Source organism: Balaenoptera ricei, chromosome 6 (assembly GCF_028023285.1).
Source record: "Balaenoptera ricei isolate mBalRic1 chromosome 6, mBalRic1.hap2, whole genome shotgun sequence".
Taxonomy (NCBI): Eukaryota; Metazoa; Chordata; class Mammalia; order Artiodactyla; family Balaenopteridae; genus Balaenoptera; species Balaenoptera ricei.
Window position 1 is genome coordinate 15004118 of NC_082644.1, and position 19481 is coordinate 15023598.

General features: G+C 43.6%; 1 protein-coding gene across 1 annotated transcript; it reads left to right on the plus strand.

Moving 5' to 3' along the window:
* The first annotated feature begins 5160 nt into the window (after window positions 1-5160).
* On the plus strand, window positions 5161-17828 carry STC1 (stanniocalcin 1). The gene is made up of 4 exons (XM_059926863.1): window positions 5161-5486; window positions 7505-7647; window positions 8369-8580; window positions 14723-17828. Exons 1-4 carry the CDS (start codon window positions 5369-5371, stop codon window positions 14991-14993), a joined length of 744 nt encoding a protein of 247 aa, XP_059782846.1. The 5' UTR covers window positions 5161-5368; the 3' UTR covers window positions 14994-17828.
* Window positions 17829-19481: the final 1653 nt, after the last annotated feature.

The following is a 19481-nucleotide window of genomic DNA, read 5'->3' on the forward strand; positions in this document are numbered from 1 at the left end:
AAAGTGCACAATAAATATAATGCGATTGAATCATCCTGAAACCATCCCCACCAACCCCATCCCCCCACCCCCGGTCCATGGAAAAATTGTCTCCCACGAAACGGGTTTCTGGTGACAAAAAGGTTGGGGACCACTGACCTAAACCACAAACATAAGTCAACTCCCTAAAAAAGCATACTAATGGCCTGAAACAATCAATGGTCAATCTAACATAGCCAGGATTCACACTTTTTTTTAATGTAGAAGAAACATCTCCTTGCTGGTTGGTTCGGGCGCCCTCATGTGTCTCAATAGAGTAATGTCCCTTCAAGTCTCCAAAGGGCCATCGGTACTGACAGATTCAATGACACACGTTTCCTCTTTGTACTTGTTTCAGGAGCCTCGTATGAAGCGGAAGATTGACAGGGACTATGAACTTGTCCTCCCTGATATAAAGTGACATTGTAACTTACACCTGAAAGGATGGTATGTCCGTGTTCACAGGTGTTGAGGCTAAGGTCAACTTACCTGTTCTGGTTTAAACATGTTAGGTCATCCTGTGTATTTCTTTTCCCTCCCCCGCCCCACCCCAAGGGGCCGGGCACTAAGTTCTCCTGCACTGCGGGGGTCACACAACTGAAGAACCCAGAGCACCTTCTAGAATAAGAAATCTCAGGTAACCTAGCTCCACCATCTACCCTATGACCATGCATAAACCATTTTCTCTCTGGTCCCATATTCTTCCTGTGGGAGGAGAGGAGAGCAGGGTTTTTTTCTCACAGATAAGAAGCATCTGCAGCAATGCCTGGCATAGAGCAGATAGGCACCCAGTAAATGTTAATTGAATCTAAACCCGTAAACTCTAGTCCAACCCACTTACCGTATTATATTTCCAGAAAACAGATATTCTTCCTCATCAAATACAACATTCGTGCGTTAAGAACTAGTTTGGGAATTCATGGAGCACAGGAAAACATCAAATGTTTCTCTGCATTTCCCACATCACCTGACCTAGTGCCAAGCACTCAGTAACCCTCCCTAAATCAGTGGGGGTGAGGGGAGTTTGCCCTCTTAATATATTTTCTCCCTTTCTTTCTTTGGCAGAGTTTAAAGCAATCAAAGGCAACTTAGAGAGGTAAAGAATTTAAGACTCAAGAATTTGAGACTGTACACACAGAAAACCTGGTATCTTTATAGAAGGATGAAAATAATTTTTCCCCCTCATCTTTCTCCTCTTCCTCTCCTCCTTTTTCTCGAGGTTAGGAAGGCATGACTCAATAGTCCAACAGTGCAGTCAGGCCTAAAATTCCCATAAAAGAATGATGATGACACTCCAACCTTGGTCACCATGTCATACCAACCTTGATGAGTCTTGCACTCTGTTAACAACAAAAGAAACATTTACCAAGAAACCATGCTCCTGGCTGCTTTCACCAAAAGGCCCAGAGCCATTCACTGCTCAGCTTTAAGCTAGCCAAATCCAACAAAGCCCCAGAGATCTTTGGCTTAATCTTCTCGCTGAACTCATGCCAGCCTTGCATGGGCGCAGCCAGGGCACCATCACCCAGCCTTAGGTGCTGGCAGCTTCTCCCACCCACTCCTTTGCACTTTCCCTGCTTGGGGGTGATGGCAAAGGCTTCCCTCCCCTCCCACCTACTGCACAGTTCCTCACCTACCTTAAGCACATCAAGTCCTTTTGTTGGGTAAATTACTACCTTAACAGAACCCCAGAAAGTGCCTGCCTAACCGAGATGCTAGGTAGTCTTATCCACTAAAAATCATAACCAATAAATGGGGAAGGGAAAACCCTGATGTACATTATCTCCATTATCATTAAACTAGGAGAAAGATTTTTTCTGATAAATTTCTTAGGTTAATTGATAATTTCCATTTTATTTAAAATATCTCTCATAATTTTCTCCCTTCCTTTCCTATTACTACTGGGGTTGTCCAGGACCTCATCAACGCAAACTGATATTACTAACTAGTCTTACAACCGCCATTCTTTTCTTCCTCCAAACCATCATGAGTACAATCAAAAGACCTTCTCCAAATGCTAATTTCAACACATTTAACAATTCTTACTCAAGAATCCTTGACTCCTTGTTGCTTGCAAGATAGTATTCAAACTCTGAAATCTGATATTCAGACTCCTTAGAAACTAGACATCACCTTCAGTGTTCCCAAGACTCTTCTGTCATTGCTATATCAAAGTCCAAGAGGCGCACAATGATAGTGGACATTTAGAGATCCTTGAACTCTGGGGAAGAAACTTCATTTCCATTGGGCATTTCTACTCAGGCTTCAGCTTCTGCCTTTGATGTTCTCAAATGTACTGATGCACTAATTATATGCAAACCAATATGGCTGCCCACTATTGGATTTCTTCAGCTGACAGCTTATCTGTCATTGTGAGACACTTCACACACCCCGCTAGGAACCTCCAGGCACATGATAGTAAGTGAGTGAAATAAGGAGAAACTATAAATCAACATCAGAGAAAACGCAAAACACATCCTGACGCTTGTGGAACAATCTGTTCTGGTGGGAGCACCACAGTGTAGGGGGAAAAATGTGGATGGTGGGAAGTAAGTCATCACCCTACAAAGCCAGTAGGTCAACACAGGGAAAGTCTAACAAGAGAAACAGCACTGCCATTAACAATAAACAATGGTTGGGACTTCCCTGGTGGTGCAGTGGTTAAGAATCCACTTGCCAATGCAGGGGACACGGGTTCAATACCTGGTCTGGGAAGATCCCACATGCCATGGAGCAACTGGGCCCGTGCGCCACAACTACTGAAGCCCGTATGCCTAGAGCCAGTTCTCTGCAACAAGAGAAGCCACCGCAATGAGAAGCCCGCGCACCGCAAGGAAGAGTAGCCCCACCGCTCACTGCAACTAGAGAAAGCCCGCGCTCAGCAACAAAGATCCAACGTAGCCAAAGATAAAAATAAATATATAAATAAATTTATTTTTTAAAAAATAAGAAAAATAAACAATGGCTAAGGAGGCGGAGAATGCTGAGGAACAGAAATCCAAATCCTTGGGAATAATAGGCGTGCATCTGTCCTCTTTTTCTCCTTCTAGAAGAAAACACTGAATGACTATGTTGCAGTGCCATAGTGCCACACATCTACCACTCCTGCCTAAAGCAATGAAAACAACCTCTGAGATTTCCAGAACACAAGCACTTAAAAAAATGAAATATCATGGCTTTTTCCTCAATTCTTAAAAGACACTAACAGCAGCTCACATCTTTCCTGCACTGACCCTTCCATGAAGCCTTCCCCACATCTCTAGCCAATGTTGACCATGCTCTTCTCTTACCATGCAAGGTCCTGACATCCTGAACCTTTAGGAAATATGACTGGGGTTGACTGTCTTCCCAACTTGATTACAAGCTCCTCGATGATAAGAATCATTACTTTTCCTCCTTCTATCTCTCTTCTCCTTTACCTTTTCCGACCCATCCACTAGCTCCCAGCCTAGAAGACACTTGAGAAATACTGTCAGTTAATCTAAATTGAAAAACACTATTATTTAATGGAAATTTGAAAATTCCCTTTCTTTTCTTCGGATAGTCCCTCTATCCTTTATTTCCTCTATCCCTTTTTCTAGCAAACTTCATGCTTTCCAAACAACTTTTTTTTTTTTTTTTGGCAAGGGAACCTCTAATCACTCAGCAAGCTCACTCCCCACACACATGTAGGGTCGATTCTTGGTTTGTGGTTAATAGAGTTGGTGCTCTTTCTTCAAACCTTTGTTTGAAGATTTGAGGATTTACACAGAAGCCACTGGCTCTGTTTCCTTACAAGGTCATCTTGCCCCTGTCTGTATGAATCTCCAATGGCCCTTTCTCATTTACCTCCCCAAAATGTTTATAGGTTGTCTTGCTTAATCCTTTGCTTCAACCCAGCCCTTAATGACCACTTTTCTACCCTAAGTCCTCTCTGAGATCATCAGCTTCCTTCACAAGTTAGCGACAAGCCTCAGTGTTGCCTACAGCCCACTTATAAGAAAATATGAGCTTCTATCCTAGGCATGTTTGTGATGCCACTGTAATTTTCTTATTATGTCTAGAGCTTATCAGTCTTTTCTCCTACACATTCTGGTCTCCAACCCCTTCTTCTCTGTCCTGCCCACCACCTTACTCCTCCCCCCGCCCCAAGAAATGAATTGGTTTACCCAGCAGATTTAGTCTTACTTTGGCCAGCTTATTGTTTCAACGTGATTATGAAGTTGTTGGGCTTGAATACACAGTTTATTAATTTCCAGGCATTCATGATGTCTCCCTGTTGAGTGTAGTGTACATAGGTGTGCATGTGTCTACCTGTAGTAAGTAACGTTCTTGGAGTTTGTAGTCCTGCTGGTAACAAAAAAGATGGAGTCGAGGTTACTTTGTGTTACTAGAGAATCATAGTTTTAGAGGCGTAAAGAAGGCTAGACTCCAACTTTGGCATTTGACAGATCGGGAAACAGGTAGAACAAGGTAAAAGGACTTGACCAGGGTCATAGAGCTAATCAAAAGAGGAACTCGGGCCACAGCTCAGAGCTGTCATATTTCAGTCCATGGGGGCCCTTCCCCCTCCTATATGTCCCTTCCCAAGGGCTCATACATGTGAAAACTCAGGATGTCCACATACAACCAAAATGCCTCACAGACCTGTAAACATGCTTAAACTGAGAAGATGGGGAGGTATGGTGTATGTAGCTTACAACACAGAGAATGTGCTGTGAAAATGATAGTAAAACTGCTATAATGAGGCTAAATTCGAATCCAAAGAGACCACACTACTCATCTTGCCTGTGCTGCCCATTCCTCCCCGTAGCACATTTTTTAAAAAGATGGATAGATTTCCCAAGGCACCTTGTTGAGATGGTCATATGATTTCCCTTTCGTTAGATCAATACAAAGTCATCCCTTAATTCTGTGAAAATAGCTTTTTCACACATCTCTGCACACACAGTCACACACACGTATAAGACATTGGCAGCAGGTACTTTTAATTTGCTGGAAAATATTTCTAAGAAGTCAAACAGCTCCAGCCCAATGAGCATGCCCTCCGATTGGCTGGCCAGACCAGTTGAGGGACCTGATTGGTCCCTGATCCTGAGGACCGATAAGAACGGCTATAAAATCCCTGGGTGCAGCTCTTGGGCCCCCAGTTTGCAAAAGCCAGAGGTGCAAGAAGCAGCGACTGCAGCAGCAAAAGCGCCAGCAGAAGCAGCATCAGCAGCAACAAAAAAAATCCTCATCAAATCCTCACCTAGGCGCTCAGTGTATCCAGATCCACATCTTCACTCAAGCCGGGAGAGGGAAAGAGGAAAGGGGGGGAGGAAAAAAAAAAAAAAAAAACCCCAACAACTTAGCGGAAACTTCTCAGAGAATGCTCCAAAACTCAGCAGTGCTTCTGGTGCTGGTAATCAGTGCTTCTGCAACCCATGAGGCGGAGCAGAATGATTCTGTGAGCCCCAGGAAAGCCCGGGTGGCAGCTCAGAACTCAGGTAAGCGGCAAACCCAGGACCGGTTTCTCCCCCAAAGAGCTGTCCTCATTTGCCTCTCGCTTTTGCAACTGTGTCTGTGACGGCTGATCTTGATAATAAATGTGCTTCATGCCTGATGGCAATAAACTGCCAGTGTAATCCAATAGCCTTAGGAAGTGGAGCTCCTTTGTTTAATAAATTGCATGCAACTAACGAAGAAGCTGGGCGCTCTGCTGAGGGTATTTCATTGCATAAGCCTAGCCTGATTGCCTGAAATCTGGCACGTACCCTCTTGGGGGGGAGGGGGCGGGGGAAAGACTTGAATGTTGGCATGCTTCAAAGCGCTCTCTATACTTCCCAGAAGCTGAAGCTGATCTTAAGGTGAGACGTGACTTGTCTGATGCTGTCCCTCTTTCTTTACCCTGAAGACCCTATAACTTGACTGCCCTGCCCCTCAAGAGAACACACAGAAAGCTCCCTTTGCAGACTGATTTACGGAACCATAGCCCTCCAGTCTGACAAATCCAGGGCAGATTCAGAGAAAACCCTACACATCCCACCCTCGACACTGTTCCTTCTGTCCCTCCCTGCTCTCTCGGGCTCCATTCAGTCCCCACGCAGCCCCGTGGCTAGAGAGCCCCTCGAAAAAGAGTATCTGTGAAACGTAGCAGCTATTTCTCCAAGGGGGAGGTCTCACTCTAGCCCTGACTCCTTGAGCAGTTAATTGTGTATCATCTTGGTCTCTAAAGGAAAAGAGTCCTTAGGAAGCCGGCATTGACACCTCTGTCTTTGGACTTCGCTTGTCCAGCTTCCTCCCCTTCCATGACTGCTCTCTCTCCCCCAACTGTCAGCAAAGATGGGCTCGCAGGTGTCCAAATGCTGCAGACGCTGCTGCCCTCGGAAGAGCACAGGTCCCTGCCGAGCGGAGGGCTTTGCTTCACTTCCTTTTGTACTTAGTTGCTATAGAGATGCAGTGATTCACAATTCAAGCTTGCCTAAAACAATAGCAATCCTAATGCATATTAAAACTGCTTAAAGCAAAGTTATCATTTGAACCCGTGGAAATATATAATTAGGGAAATGACTTGTAACATCCCAGAGGCTGCGGGTGGTGGGAGGGGGAGGGGCCGCCTAACCGAACCGTGCTTTTGATCTCGGAGGAGACTCCTATGGTATGAAGGCTGCAGATCATTTCTCGCGGAGCTGCCTGCCAGAACTCCCCTCTTCTGTAGGAGAGAAATTACTTTTATGGAAGATCTTATCCAGAATGTAGAAAGCCTCATGCAAGTTCTCTGCGGTTTTCTTCCCGTCTTGCACAAGTGTTGCCTTGGCCTGGTTATTCTACACCTGTGTTTCTTTTTTCTTTCTTTTTTTTTTTAAAGGCTTTTAATATGAGAGAGATTATGCATACCTCTAAGCACTGTCCTATAGTGGGGGGTTGGGAGGAAACATGAACGGATCATATTTCTTTCTGTCAATAGGAAGGTAAGTTAAAAGCCCTAAATCAGAAGGGTCTCCTAGTGGACTCCTGGCAAATTCTTCTCTGCCATTTAGACCAAAATTCCATCCTTATGACTCTGGAGTGTATTTTTTGGAAGCCAAATGGATTCCCTGGCCCTTCCTCCTCCTAAACTTGACTGCCCACCACTACCATCTACCTTCCCATGCTTTCAGCCTTTAAGGGATGCCCTTGGATTCTGCAGAGCTGCTTTAAGCACCGGGCATGCCTCATACTCCAACCTTACTTTTCCAGCCACCAAAACTGTGTGTGATGGTGAGACCAAGAGAGTGTATCTCCGAGGGGAAACTCATTCCCTCTCCTCCATGTTCTCTGGTTCTTATAAGCAAAAGGGATCTGCCTGTCCCCTCTCTTCCTCACTCCCACCCTGCTCGGAATGGGTCTATCTACTGGCCCCATCACAGACTTCTAGGATAAGTTCTTCTGACCCCTTTTCCTTGAATTTTGCCGCCACATCAACTTGATCCCTCCAGACTGTCCTCACCGTTTGACCCAGATTGGATGGATTTGTCTCTTTCAGCTGAAGTGGTTCGCTGCCTCAACAGCGCTCTGCAGGTTGGCTGTGGAGCTTTTGCATGCCTGGAAAACTCCACCTGTGACACAGATGGGATGTACGACATCTGTAAATCCTTCTTGTACAGCGCTGCTAAATTTGACACTCAGGTAATAAGACCTTGACCCCTGCTCACAACTGGCTGCTTGTCTTTAACAGTGTATGAGACTATTGTTCTTAGGAGCCAGCCTTGTAGGGAACCAGCTCTGCTTCTCAGCCTCCCCAGTCTAAATTCTCATCTCCAACGTGTGTACACACACACACACACACACACACACACACACACACTTTTGGCCAAGAAATAGGTTCTATATAAGCCACTCTCCACCCACTCTAATGCACAATTGCAACAGGCTGACAGAGGCTGTCTTCTAAGGGAGGGGTGATGAGCGGAAAATCTTTGCCTCTTCAAGTGGAAATAAAAATGTTCTTCTAACAAAGAAGTTCTTCTCACGAAGAGCCAGCATACTAGCTTTTTTTTTTTTTTTGGTTTTTTTTTACTAGCTTGTGATTTGAGTTATCAAATCTCAATCCCAAGAATACAAAGCCATATTATGGCTATTTTTAGGCTGAAGGGTAGTTGTTTATGGTTCCTCTCTTTTTCTCGTCTCGTTTCATTTCTATGTAGCTCAATTCTCAAGGTAGTCTAAGGGAATAGGGACTTTTTAAAAAATCTTGGTCGCGGGGTACAGTTCGCTTATTGCAAGGACATGCAGAGAGGGCCATGAGACAGTGCCAAGGTGAGCCCCCTTAAGTTCCACATATCATAGGCCCTGTCCTCTCTTGTCAGCTCAAGCTAAATCGTGTCCTCCTACCCCCCTTCCTCGGCAGGGAAAAGCATTTGTCAAAGAGAGCTTAAAGTGCATCGCCAACGGGGTCACCTCCAAGGTCTTCCTGGCCATTCGGAGGTGCTCCACTTTCCAGAGGATGATTGCTGAGGTGCAGGAAGAGTGCTACAGCAAGCTGAACGTGTGTAGTGTCGCCAAGCGGAACCCTGAAGCCATCACGGAAGTCGTCCAGCTCCCTAATCACTACTCCAACAGGTACAAGATGAGTCCACTCGTTCGGCAGTTCAGGGGGAGGGGGAGTGGCTGGTCGGCAGAGCCAGACACAGAAGGAGTTAAATTGCCACAGTGATGCTCTTATTTTAGCTTGCAGTCTTCCCAGCTTTTGCAGGAAAAAAATATGTTTGTGATTGGTTGTGACAGCTTAAGCAGCCTGGATTTTTTTTTTTTTTTCCACTGTTATAGGAAAAGTCTCTCCATGCAGCTAATAGAAAACTTCATCTGCAGCATCCCTGGGTGCATTGTCCATTTCCTTCCATAAGCCTGAAGGGAATTGTGAAGTTTATGGAAACAAGATTCTGAGATATCAAATTGGGCTGAAATCATGACTATGCACAGTACAATTGGCCATTATGAAAACCTTAGTCAAATGTCATAATGCAGAGTTTTAGAACTGCATATATTTGAGTCCATCCTAAGCCCAATCAGATATTTCACTGGGTAGCCCAGAGCGAACCATCTGACTTCGGTGGGACTCAAATTTCCTTTGGGAAAAGTGAAGTGGCTAGACTAGATGATTCCTATGGTCCCTTCCAGGTCTGTTATCCCATTTGTCTAGTCCAAGATTTCCTGGAATGATGTTCTGGTGACTACCCAGATCACATTCTCATCTTAGTATTCTAAACTGATCCCAAGCCACTGAGCTAGTAATATCTGAGCATCGTGCCTTTCTGTGCCCTTGACTCACTGTCTTTACCAGCCAGGAGTGAACATCTAAGACATGAGATGGCAGACATGCTCATTCCATGGCGTAGAAAGTTTTCTGGCAAGACCTGGGCTTCCCCATATGTGATCAAGTTCAGAAAGGTGCTGATGGGGCTAGCATGGACGCATGGCGGGGGCAGTGCAGAATGGTCAAGTTCAGCCTCCTGTGATGCCACTGGCTTGATTCCTAGTCCTGAAGTGCTGTGATTCTTTGACTCTCCAGCCAAATCTGCACATATTCACAAAGATCAGACCTTACGTGTTATTCTGACCACAGGAGCGCTAACGCAGACTTACCTGATTAATTTCCTAGCCAGATGCTGCCACCCTTCTTCCGGTACTGGCAATAACCTAGTCCTACTGGGGCTTACCAGTGGGTTAGTCATGTACATACATGCAACTGGAAAATGAGAAAAGTGGCTCCTCCTCGGGGAAAGGTTAAGGTCTCTGACGTTAAACTTTGTAAATTTCTGATTCACTCTTAACTACAGATCATTGTTCTTCAGAACCTCATGTCAGTTTATAAAAATCGTTTGTTCAGTTCTTGGAAGTGACTCTGTCATGGTCCTAACTGATTTTCTGAGAACAGGAAAATCAAATTCAGCATTTATCTCAAGTGCCCTGTCTCTTTAGTATGTGTTTGTGTGGTAGCTGGGGGGCAGGAATATGTTAGCACAGTCATTATTACAAGTTTTGATCTTTAATGGTCCAGTGACAATTCATGATCTATAATATGGCATGTGGCCAGTTTTGAGACAATATTGATATCTCGAATTCAATTGAGGTAACATCTTCCATTGTGAAGAGGAGGTCTTACAGAAAGGAGAATACAAATTCTGGATTGGTGACCCTAACAATCTAAGAAGAGACTAGTAATCGGAGTTTTTAACCAGGCCATTGTTCTTTTCAATAGGTGCCTTGTTTTCACCACCTTTAGAAAATGGTCACAGGAGTTTAGTTATCTCCCTTTATCATCTTAGAAGAATCATCCTAATTAAGGAAGGTCATCTCTTGAAGACTAGAATCCTCCATGCAGCTCTCACCTTTCTCCAGTTATTTCACTTGAACTGGCTAATATTATTCCTACTCAGAGCTAGAGATTTCCGGTTCCATGCTGGGCTCGATTTGCTCTATTTAATCTCCTCACTCTTCTGAAACATCCTGCTTTCCCAGCCTCTGTCCCACCATAGATACACACTACGTCTTGCCAGTTGGCAAAGAATTGTGAAAGGAAGTAGTTACAGGTTCATTCCACCTTCCTGTGACTTATCTAGCATGAGATTTGGGCCTGGGAGAATCCAAAAGCCTGTGACTGGACCAGGAGCCAGAACAGGGAGGTTTTCCATGACAGAAATGCACTTAGAACACAAAGGATAGCTGGAGTGTCCCCCTGGCTGAATTTGCAAACTCTACTTTCAACCAGGAGGGAAGCAGGCATAATTGATCGGGCAGGCTGGACAGCATGAGGCCTGAGAAGAAATTATACCAATCCAGATCCAGATGGGAAAACTGACAAAGCTTCCAACTCTCTAGGGCATGGATAAGGAACAGGAAACAGAAGAATAATATTGATCAAGGGAAACAAAGGACTATTTATAAACCTTCACACAGAACGTTCCTAGGCAGTATGTGTGTATTTGGGTAAGCATGGCTGAAACAGTAGCTATGGAGAATATCTGATCTTATTCTTTACGGAGGAAAAAAGTCAGTGATGGAATTTTCAAAGGGGGAGGAAAGAAACATGCTTTAAAGGGTCCTTCCAGGCTGGGTGATCTGAACACTTAGTTCATTAAGTCTTGGGAGTACATCTCACCACCACTCCCCATAAAGATGAAAAAAGGAATCCTCTTAAATAGTTGTAACTCTTCCTGCCAAGGATGGGCCTTAAGCAGAGCTGCGCTATTTTTTTGTTAAATTCAGAAGGAGCATAGATACTGAACCCCAGAAACATAAAATGTCAGAGCTGGAAATGACCATAAAGGTTATCTAGACTGCCTCATTTTACTGATTAAAGATCAGAGACCCAGAGAGAGGGGTGACCTGCTGAAGGTCACACAGCTAGTGAATGACAGAGTTGAGCCTAGAATTCACACAGCCCTGCGCCAGGCTATTTGATTTCCACTTCAAAAATGGCATCCAGTAAAACCTGCAGATAATATCCACAATCCAAAAGTGGAATTCCAAGTAGAATGGAATAAATGTACCCCCTGGTGATCAACAATTAAATTTGTGTACACCTCTCACCAATAGCTATAGTAACATCAAGTCTTGGTCCAAGACAGGGATCAAGAAATACATGACAATTGCTAAGTCAACTTTCGCTGGAGACACAATCTCTTCAGTAACCTCACTGAGTGGCTTAGAGATAGGAAAGGTCTGTCTCATCAGCCCACACAACCCCAGAGGTCAATGCCATATTCCAGCCCTTAATGGAGAGGCGTGGGATTAATCTATTGCTTGCTCAGGCAAACGGTGTCGTCACCAAGGCAGCCTGATAGGTTTCCCACACTTGCAGGAGCCTCTACTGGAGCCATGGTTGTTATCTATTCCAAGGAGCTCTCTTAGCCTGCCCTTGCTGAGGTAACCAGCTCCATGGGCGAAGCTAAGGGTAGATTTGGGGGGAGTCACTAAGAACAGTCAGGCTGGCAAGGGTCATCCTCAAGAAGCACCAAGAACAGGTGGCCTATGAGGGCCAGCAGAGAAAGTAACAGTAAAGGTAGGCTCTCTCAGAGATGGAGAAGAGGTGTTTTGACAAAGTGGGGGCCAGAAGAACACGTCTGACCTTAAAGAGGTGAGGCTAGTTACAGAAGCTTAGTTTCCTTACTGATGTTAGACTTCTTCACCCAGACTAGAGTTTTCAATGTTGATATAAGGAAAGATCATCCTCTCCAGCCCATTTGGAAGATCATTTGGTGTGAACAGTTCTTTCTTTCTAGAAGTGGAAGGGTTAATTTCTAAGTTATAAAGTCCTTATTGTGGGGCAGGAAGATGAGGGGTCAGAAACCTTATTCTCTAGAATCTAATCACCCTTTGAAATAGACAAAGAGATCCAGGGGACCCACATCCCAGCAGAGCCCAAGAGATGCCTGGGGATCTGTGTGGGTGTGTAGATGTCTGAAGCTGATGATACAAAGTAGTTTATTCTCAGTTTTTCCAAAACCACTTTTCTCCCCATTTCCCCATCCAAGTGAGATCTGTTTTGACTCATGTGCTTTATAATTCCAAAGGGTTGGAAAATGTGTCTCTGTGCCAGGGAATCCCAGTTTTAACAACAGCTGGATATAATCCTCCCTCATGGGAGGGGCAGAGCCAGGACTATATCAGAGACCCAGACACATTTCTCCCTCCGTGCCCAGCTTCGTTCTGCTGCCTCACAGAAGGGTGATGGCTTTGCTTCAGTGCCCACATTCCACTCTATTTACTGTACATCCTTGAAAGGACCTCTCTGGGGGGTTAAGTTATTCTGGAAAGATGTTTGATCCTGTGCTCTGTGAGGTGAGTTAAAAATAAACAGGTTTCTTTTCACGGAAGATCTTGTGGTCCGGCAGTCCTCGGGCTCCTCTGAGGAAAGGGTCTCTCCACATAAATGCTGCAGACCACTGTCATTAGGACAGTCCCTAATTAGTGAACACAGAGCTAATGGGTTCTGACAACCGCCACCTCGAAATGGAGCAAATGCATCCCAATTCAAATTGGAAAATACCCGAAGTGCCTTCCCAAAGAATAGGACGAGTAATTTATATGCCTTAACTATTAGACAGTTTACTGATAAAAGGTCAATGACACGGTTTAAGTGTGTTCTCTATGTCATAAAAGACTCCATCTTTTTTTGGTAGTTTCCATGCTGTCTAACCCATATGTACTGATGTTTCAAAAACCTGCATCAAAGGGAGTATTACCTAGGACTATTTGCTGTACAACATTTACACAATTGTTTTCACATCTTCTGCACTGTCATCTTATGTGTGGAAACATGCCCTGTGACTATTTTAAATGATTAAACCATAGTCTTCAGGAAAAAATATATATTAGACAGTTTTATCCTTTCTGAGCCGTAACAGTTAGCTGCAGCATTTTGGAGGCTTAAAGAACTTGCACCAAAGACGAAGGAAATTTATACCAAACACAAATTCTTTTGTAAAACTTACCAGAAGACCTACAGATAATTTTTTCTTTTGGGAATCATGACATTGGAAAGAACTCTATTTTGAAAGCTCCATTCTCTCAGTGGCCACAAAATAAATCAACAGAATGACAGTGAGCCGGCACTATAACCCTAGGACATGGGCACATGAGGGATACAAAGAATAAGGACACATATCCTGCCTTCAATAAGTTTACAGCCTAGTCAGGAAAACAAAACCATCAGTAAACCATCAAATGCTGACCTGTGCGATGGTAACCCAATATCTATAAAACATCCCAAAAAAAGGAGAGGCCAGCAAAATCTAGAGCAGTGGGAGAAGGCTTCTTGAAACTATTGAAGCACAAACCACTAAGCATCACCAATCTTTCTATTTAAGTATCCTTGTTGCCTGGCATTTGGCCCTCTGACTGCAATATACCTTTGCAAGAAGACTGAAAATGAGATGAGACAATAGCCTTCAGAGAGGCTAGCCAAGTGTATGATAGGGAAATTAGATTGAGTAGAAAAATGCATGAGATACTGAAGACAGGGATCTCCTTTAAAAATAGAAATTTAGGGACTTCCCTGGAAGTCCAGTGGTTAGGGCTCCACACTTCCACTGCAGGGGGCACAGGTTTGATCCCTGGTCAGGGAACTAAAATCCCCCATGCCACTCGGCACGGCCAAAAAAGAAAAAAAAGATAGAAATTAATCAGAATATGCACACACACACACACCACCAAGAAAAAGGAAAATCGCAAAGAGGCACCAAAATAACTGCAAATGATTGCATCCATGTGCAGTGACTATTAAAACATAAGTGTGAGTGTTGGGTCACCTCATACATTTGACTAAGTCCTGCTTCGACCACTAGCCCATTGTATGACCTCAGACAAGTCACTTCAGCTCTCCCACCTTAGTTTCTTCTCTATACAATGAAATGATGAAAGAGTCATTAAATCATCTCTGCGATCCCATCTAGGTCCATGATTCTCTCTTTCTAAAAATTTTAGACATTGCCACGAGCCTACTATTCAAAGTAAGATCTCAGTCTCCTGAGCTTTAAACATGAACACAGAGCTGTCTTGCGCTGGGTGGTAAATCCAGGCAGCGCAAGCACTCACACTAAGAAGACACTGCCTAAAGGTTAGAAGCAAAAGCCACCTTCAGCTGAGGCAACTATTCGTGGGTGCTTGATCTGGCCATTCAGGACGGGTGTTGACTGGAGCCCACATGAAAGCCTGGGTCTTGCCTTGCTCTCACTGAATGACCCTCTCTTTCCCAATGCAGATACTATAACAGACTCGTCCGAAGCCTACTGGAATGTGATGAAGACACAGTCAGCACAATCAGAGACAGCCTGATGGAGAAAATCGGACCCAACATGGCCAGCCTCTTTCACATCCTGCAGACAGACCACTGTGCCCACACACACCAGCGAGCTGACTTCAACAGGAGGCGTGCCAACGAGCCACAGAAGCTGAAAGTCCTCCTCAGGAACCTCCGAGGTGAGGTGGCCTCTCCCTCCCTCATCAAACGCACCTCCCACGAGAGTGCATAGCCGGGGAGAGGTATTCACAACCTCACCAAACTACGATCATTTTAAGGGTGTTCGCTCACCAACTTCGAGTGTACTGTGCCTGGTTTGATTTTTTTAAGTAGTTCCTATTTTCTATCCCCCCCTTAAAAAAAAAATTGCATGAAACTAGGCTTCTGTAATCAATCTCTCAACATTCTTCGATGGCGGCATTCTCACCAACAGAACACGTGTGATCTTTCTGCCTCTCCTCAGGAGAAAGTGGCCTCTTTTCCCACTTTCCTCTACCAGGTCTTTTCCCAGCTCCCCTCCAATGACTCTCAAACACAAAACATTCATGTAATTCCCCAGACTTTGTAATTTGAAGATGTGGAACCCTTTAGAATGGTTGCCCCAGTAGAGTTAGCTGGTAAGAAGCAACTTAATTTAAATGCATGTCTTAAAACGCTCATAAAGATGCTCAGTGGAATTCGTGTTATGAATCTGTGCTGGCCATGGACGAATATGAATGTCATATTTGAATTCTTGATCTCTCATGAGCTAGTGTCTTACGGTCTTGATCCTCAATGTCTAATTTCCTTCCCAACACATTTACCAAATTGCTCGAGCCTGGCCCTTCAACCAGACTTGGAGCCTGCATCTTCTTGCATCTAATGAAAAACAAAAAGCTAACATCTCTATGTACTGTAACTGCTCAGAGCTTTAAAAGTATCTTTAACAATTGTCTTAAATCCAGAGAATCTTAAGGTCTAACTGTGGAATATAAATAGGTGAAAACTAATGTACTGTACATAAATTCCAGAGGACTCTGCTTAAACGAAGCAGTATATAATAACTTTATTGCATATAGATTTAGTTTTGTAACTTAGCTTTATTTTTCTTTTCCTGGGAATGGAATAACTATCTCACTTCCAGATATCCACATAAATGCTCCTTGTGGCCTTTTTTATAACTAAGGGGGTAGAAGTAGTTTTATTCAACATCAAAACTTAAGATGGGCCTGTATGAGATAGGAAAAACCAACAGGTTTATCTGAAGGACCCCAGGCAAGATGTTAATCTCCCAGCCCACCTCAACCCAGAGGCTACTCTTGACTTAGACCTATCCTGAAACAGCTCTGTCACATCCAACTGAGAATTACAGGAACCAAAAAGAGCATCCCTTTGGGCTTGGACCACTTAGAGTGTGATAAGGCCTGCTATACCTTGGGAAGTGGCAGTTCTTGACTTTCTGCCTTTCATCAGTGCCTGGTACTCTGGCAGCCTGATGATGGGGTAGGAGGCTTTCCATTAACTCAATCAGGAATGAGTCAATCAGCCTTTGGGTCTTTAGTTTGGGGGACTTGGGGCTGAGGGGGTATAAATAACCCTGGGCTGTCCAGCCTTAATAGACTCCTCTTACATTTTTGTCCTGTAGCACGCTGCCTGCCAAAGTAGTCCTGGCAGCTGGGCCATCTCTGTAGGATTGCAAAAAAGAAAAAAGAAAAAAAAAAAAAAAATGAAAGAAAGAGGAAAAAAAGAGCTGGCGGTTTGATCATTTCTGCCGTGATGTTTACAAGATGGCGACCACCAAAGCCAAATGATTAACCTAGCTATGAACAACAGTAGTTTCTCAGGGTCACTGTCCTTGAACCCAACAGTCCCTTAGGAGCGTCACTGCCCACCAAAGGTCAATGTTGAGAGAGGAAGAGGGAGGAGGGGTAGGACTGTAAGGGCCACTCCAAACTCGCTTAGGTAGAAACCATTGGTGCTTGACTCTCACTAGGATAAACTCCAGATTTGCCCAAATCGAGTGTTAGGGATGCTGGTGGGAGGAGGGGGGGCACATCCCCAGAAAAACGAAAAAGCAATACAACTTTACCACAAAGCCTTTAAAACCAGTAACGTGCTGCTCAAGGACCAAGAGCGAATGCAACAGACCCAGCAGCAGCACAAGCGTGGCTGCCTTTGTCCCCACACAGCCTCTCAGCGTGCTGACATCAGATCGTTAAGAGCATTTTTATACTCAGAACTGTCCCATCCCCAGGTCCCCAGACATATGGACACTGCCTTAGCCTCTTGGAAATCAGGTAGATCATACTCTAAGTTGACTATCCCTCTCCCTCCCTCACCCATTCCTCCCCTGCAGGCAAGGCTGGCTTCTCCAAACCAGAAAAGCTATTACAGTTTTGTGTGTTGTGTCCATTTCTCAAACCCACTAAGCCAGGACCCCAATGCGATGAGTAGTTCATGAGTATTCCTAACAAAATTCTCTCTTACTTCCGTCCAGTGGATTCTCTTTGATTTGCTGTGACCTCTTCAAACCGTGGTACCCCCCTCCTTTTCTCCCCACAATAATATTTATATATGTATCTATAATACATATATCTACACATATGGAAAGAAGCAGTTCTCACAATGTTGCTAGTTTTTTGCATCTCTTCTTCCCATCCTGCTCCCTCCAACTCCCCCTTAAACTTCCAAAGCTTTGTCTTGTGTTTGCTGCACAGAGTGATTCCGGGGCTGACCTAGACCAGTTTGCATGATTCTTCTCTTGTGATTTGGTTGCACTTTAGACATTTTTGTGCCATTATATTTGCATTATGTATTTATAATTTAAATGATATTTAGGTTTTTGGCTGAGTACTGGAATAAACAGTGAGCATATCTGGTATATGTCATTATTTATTGTTAAATTACATTTTTAAGCTCCATGTGCATATAAAGGTTATGAAACATATCATGGTAATGACAGATGCAAGTTATTTTATTTGCTTATTTTTATAATTAAAGATGCCATAGCATAATATGAAGCCTTTGGTGAATTCCTTCTAAGATAAAAAATAATAATAAAGTGTTACGTTTTATTGGGTTTTTTTTTCCCCAATGTCTTTCATTGTTATTCTTTAAAAAAACTTCTTGAATGAGACTTTCTGAACATGAAGTTAATGGCTGATTAGTTTCCTTAAAGTCGCTAATGAAGTGCCAATATGTAAATGAATATAGTTTAAATGAACATTTTCTGAATGTCCTCAAAACCATTACCCTCACAGTGAAATTGCAACCCGAACTCCTTACAACGCTAGAAGCAGCTTTATGGTCTGGCTCTGCTCAGCTCTCCAGCCTCAAGACTCACCCTTCTGTTCATTGAACTCTAGGCTCCATCCATGAAGGAGCTCTGGGAAGGACTGTTCACTCTCTCCCTTCCACACCTTCAATTATGCTGTTCTCACTTTCTAGAAGATGTTGCCCTCCACCCTTTGCCGAGAGGGGAAGCACCTTTGCTTGTTCACCAATGCGTTCCCAGCACTGGAAAGAAAACCCAATTCGCAAGATACACTCAATACTTTAATGAATGATTTAGAAAGAGAAGAGGGGAAAAGACAATTGAATCAATGTGGGAAGGGAGGCAGATAGCTCTGTGGTGATAAAGATCCAGCTCCAGGGTCAGACTTCTGAAATTTGAATTCTGTCTCTGCCATTTATTAACTGCATGATGTCAGACAAGTTACTTAATCTCAAAATATATCAGTTTCTTCCTCTGTAAAATGAGGATAGTGATAACTGTCCATGGGGCTGTTAGAAGAAGATAAAATAAGTTAAGTGCTAACAACGTGTTCGACACACCGTAATGTAATAAGTGTCAGCTATTATTATTATCATCACAGGTAGAGGGGACGTGAACAAAAGGAGGAGGTGGCCCATCTTGGAAAATGGGGAAAAGATTTCCAGCAGAATGACATTTACCTGGGTCTTGAAGGATGGTTACAAGTTCAGTCACAGAAAATTGGGGACTTGTGCAGTGTAGATGTTTCAAAGAGAGGTCTTATATAGTTTATTTTTTTAATTAGTGGATTTTCTCCATATTTTAAATTCAAATGGGATGTTTCTCAATATCATTCATTTCTAGCTCCAAATTGCATTTTCCCAAGTTCAGATATACAGAAGACAGCTAACAAATGCTATAAGAATTGTCTCCCCAAAACCAAAAATGTATTGCATTTGCTTTGCTCTGACCTGGCCAAGGAAAAAGAGTACATTTATTTCATTATGATCCTTTATCCTTAATCGTCTTCAATCAATATCTATTTATGCAGAGAGGCTGTGTACATACTATACTATAGTGTAGTGATTAAGAACTTAGACCTGGGATTTCTGGGAACTGAGTCCAAACTCTAGTTTGTGGCCTTGGGCCAGGTATCTAACACCTTCACACTTTTTTTTTTTCCATCCATGAAAATATCCTTATGAGAACCCTTCTATACTGTTGGTGGGAATGTAAATTGGTGCAGCCACTATGGAAAACAGTATGGAGGTTCCTCAAAAAACTAAAAATAGAGTTGCCATATCATCCAGCAATTCCACTCCTGGGCATATATCTTGACAAAACTATAATTCAAAAAGATACATGAACCCTTATGTTCATAGCAGCACTATTTACAATAGCCAAGTCACGGAAACAACCTAAATGTCCATCGACAGATGAATGGATAAAGAAGATGTGGTACATATATACAATGGAATACTACTCAGC

Coding starts and splice junctions, on each gene's coding strand:
- STC1 (XM_059926863.1), top strand. CDS start 5,369: ATGCTCCAAAACTCAGCAGTGCTTCTGGTGCTGGTAATCAGTGCTTCT. Junction 5,487..7,504: donor GGTGGCAGCTCAGAACTCAG/GTAAGCGGCAAA, acceptor TGTCTCTTTCAG/CTGAAGTGGTTCGCTGCCTC. Junction 7,648..8,368: donor CTGCTAAATTTGACACTCAG/GTAATAAGACCT, acceptor CTTCCTCGGCAG/GGAAAAGCATTTGTCAAAGA.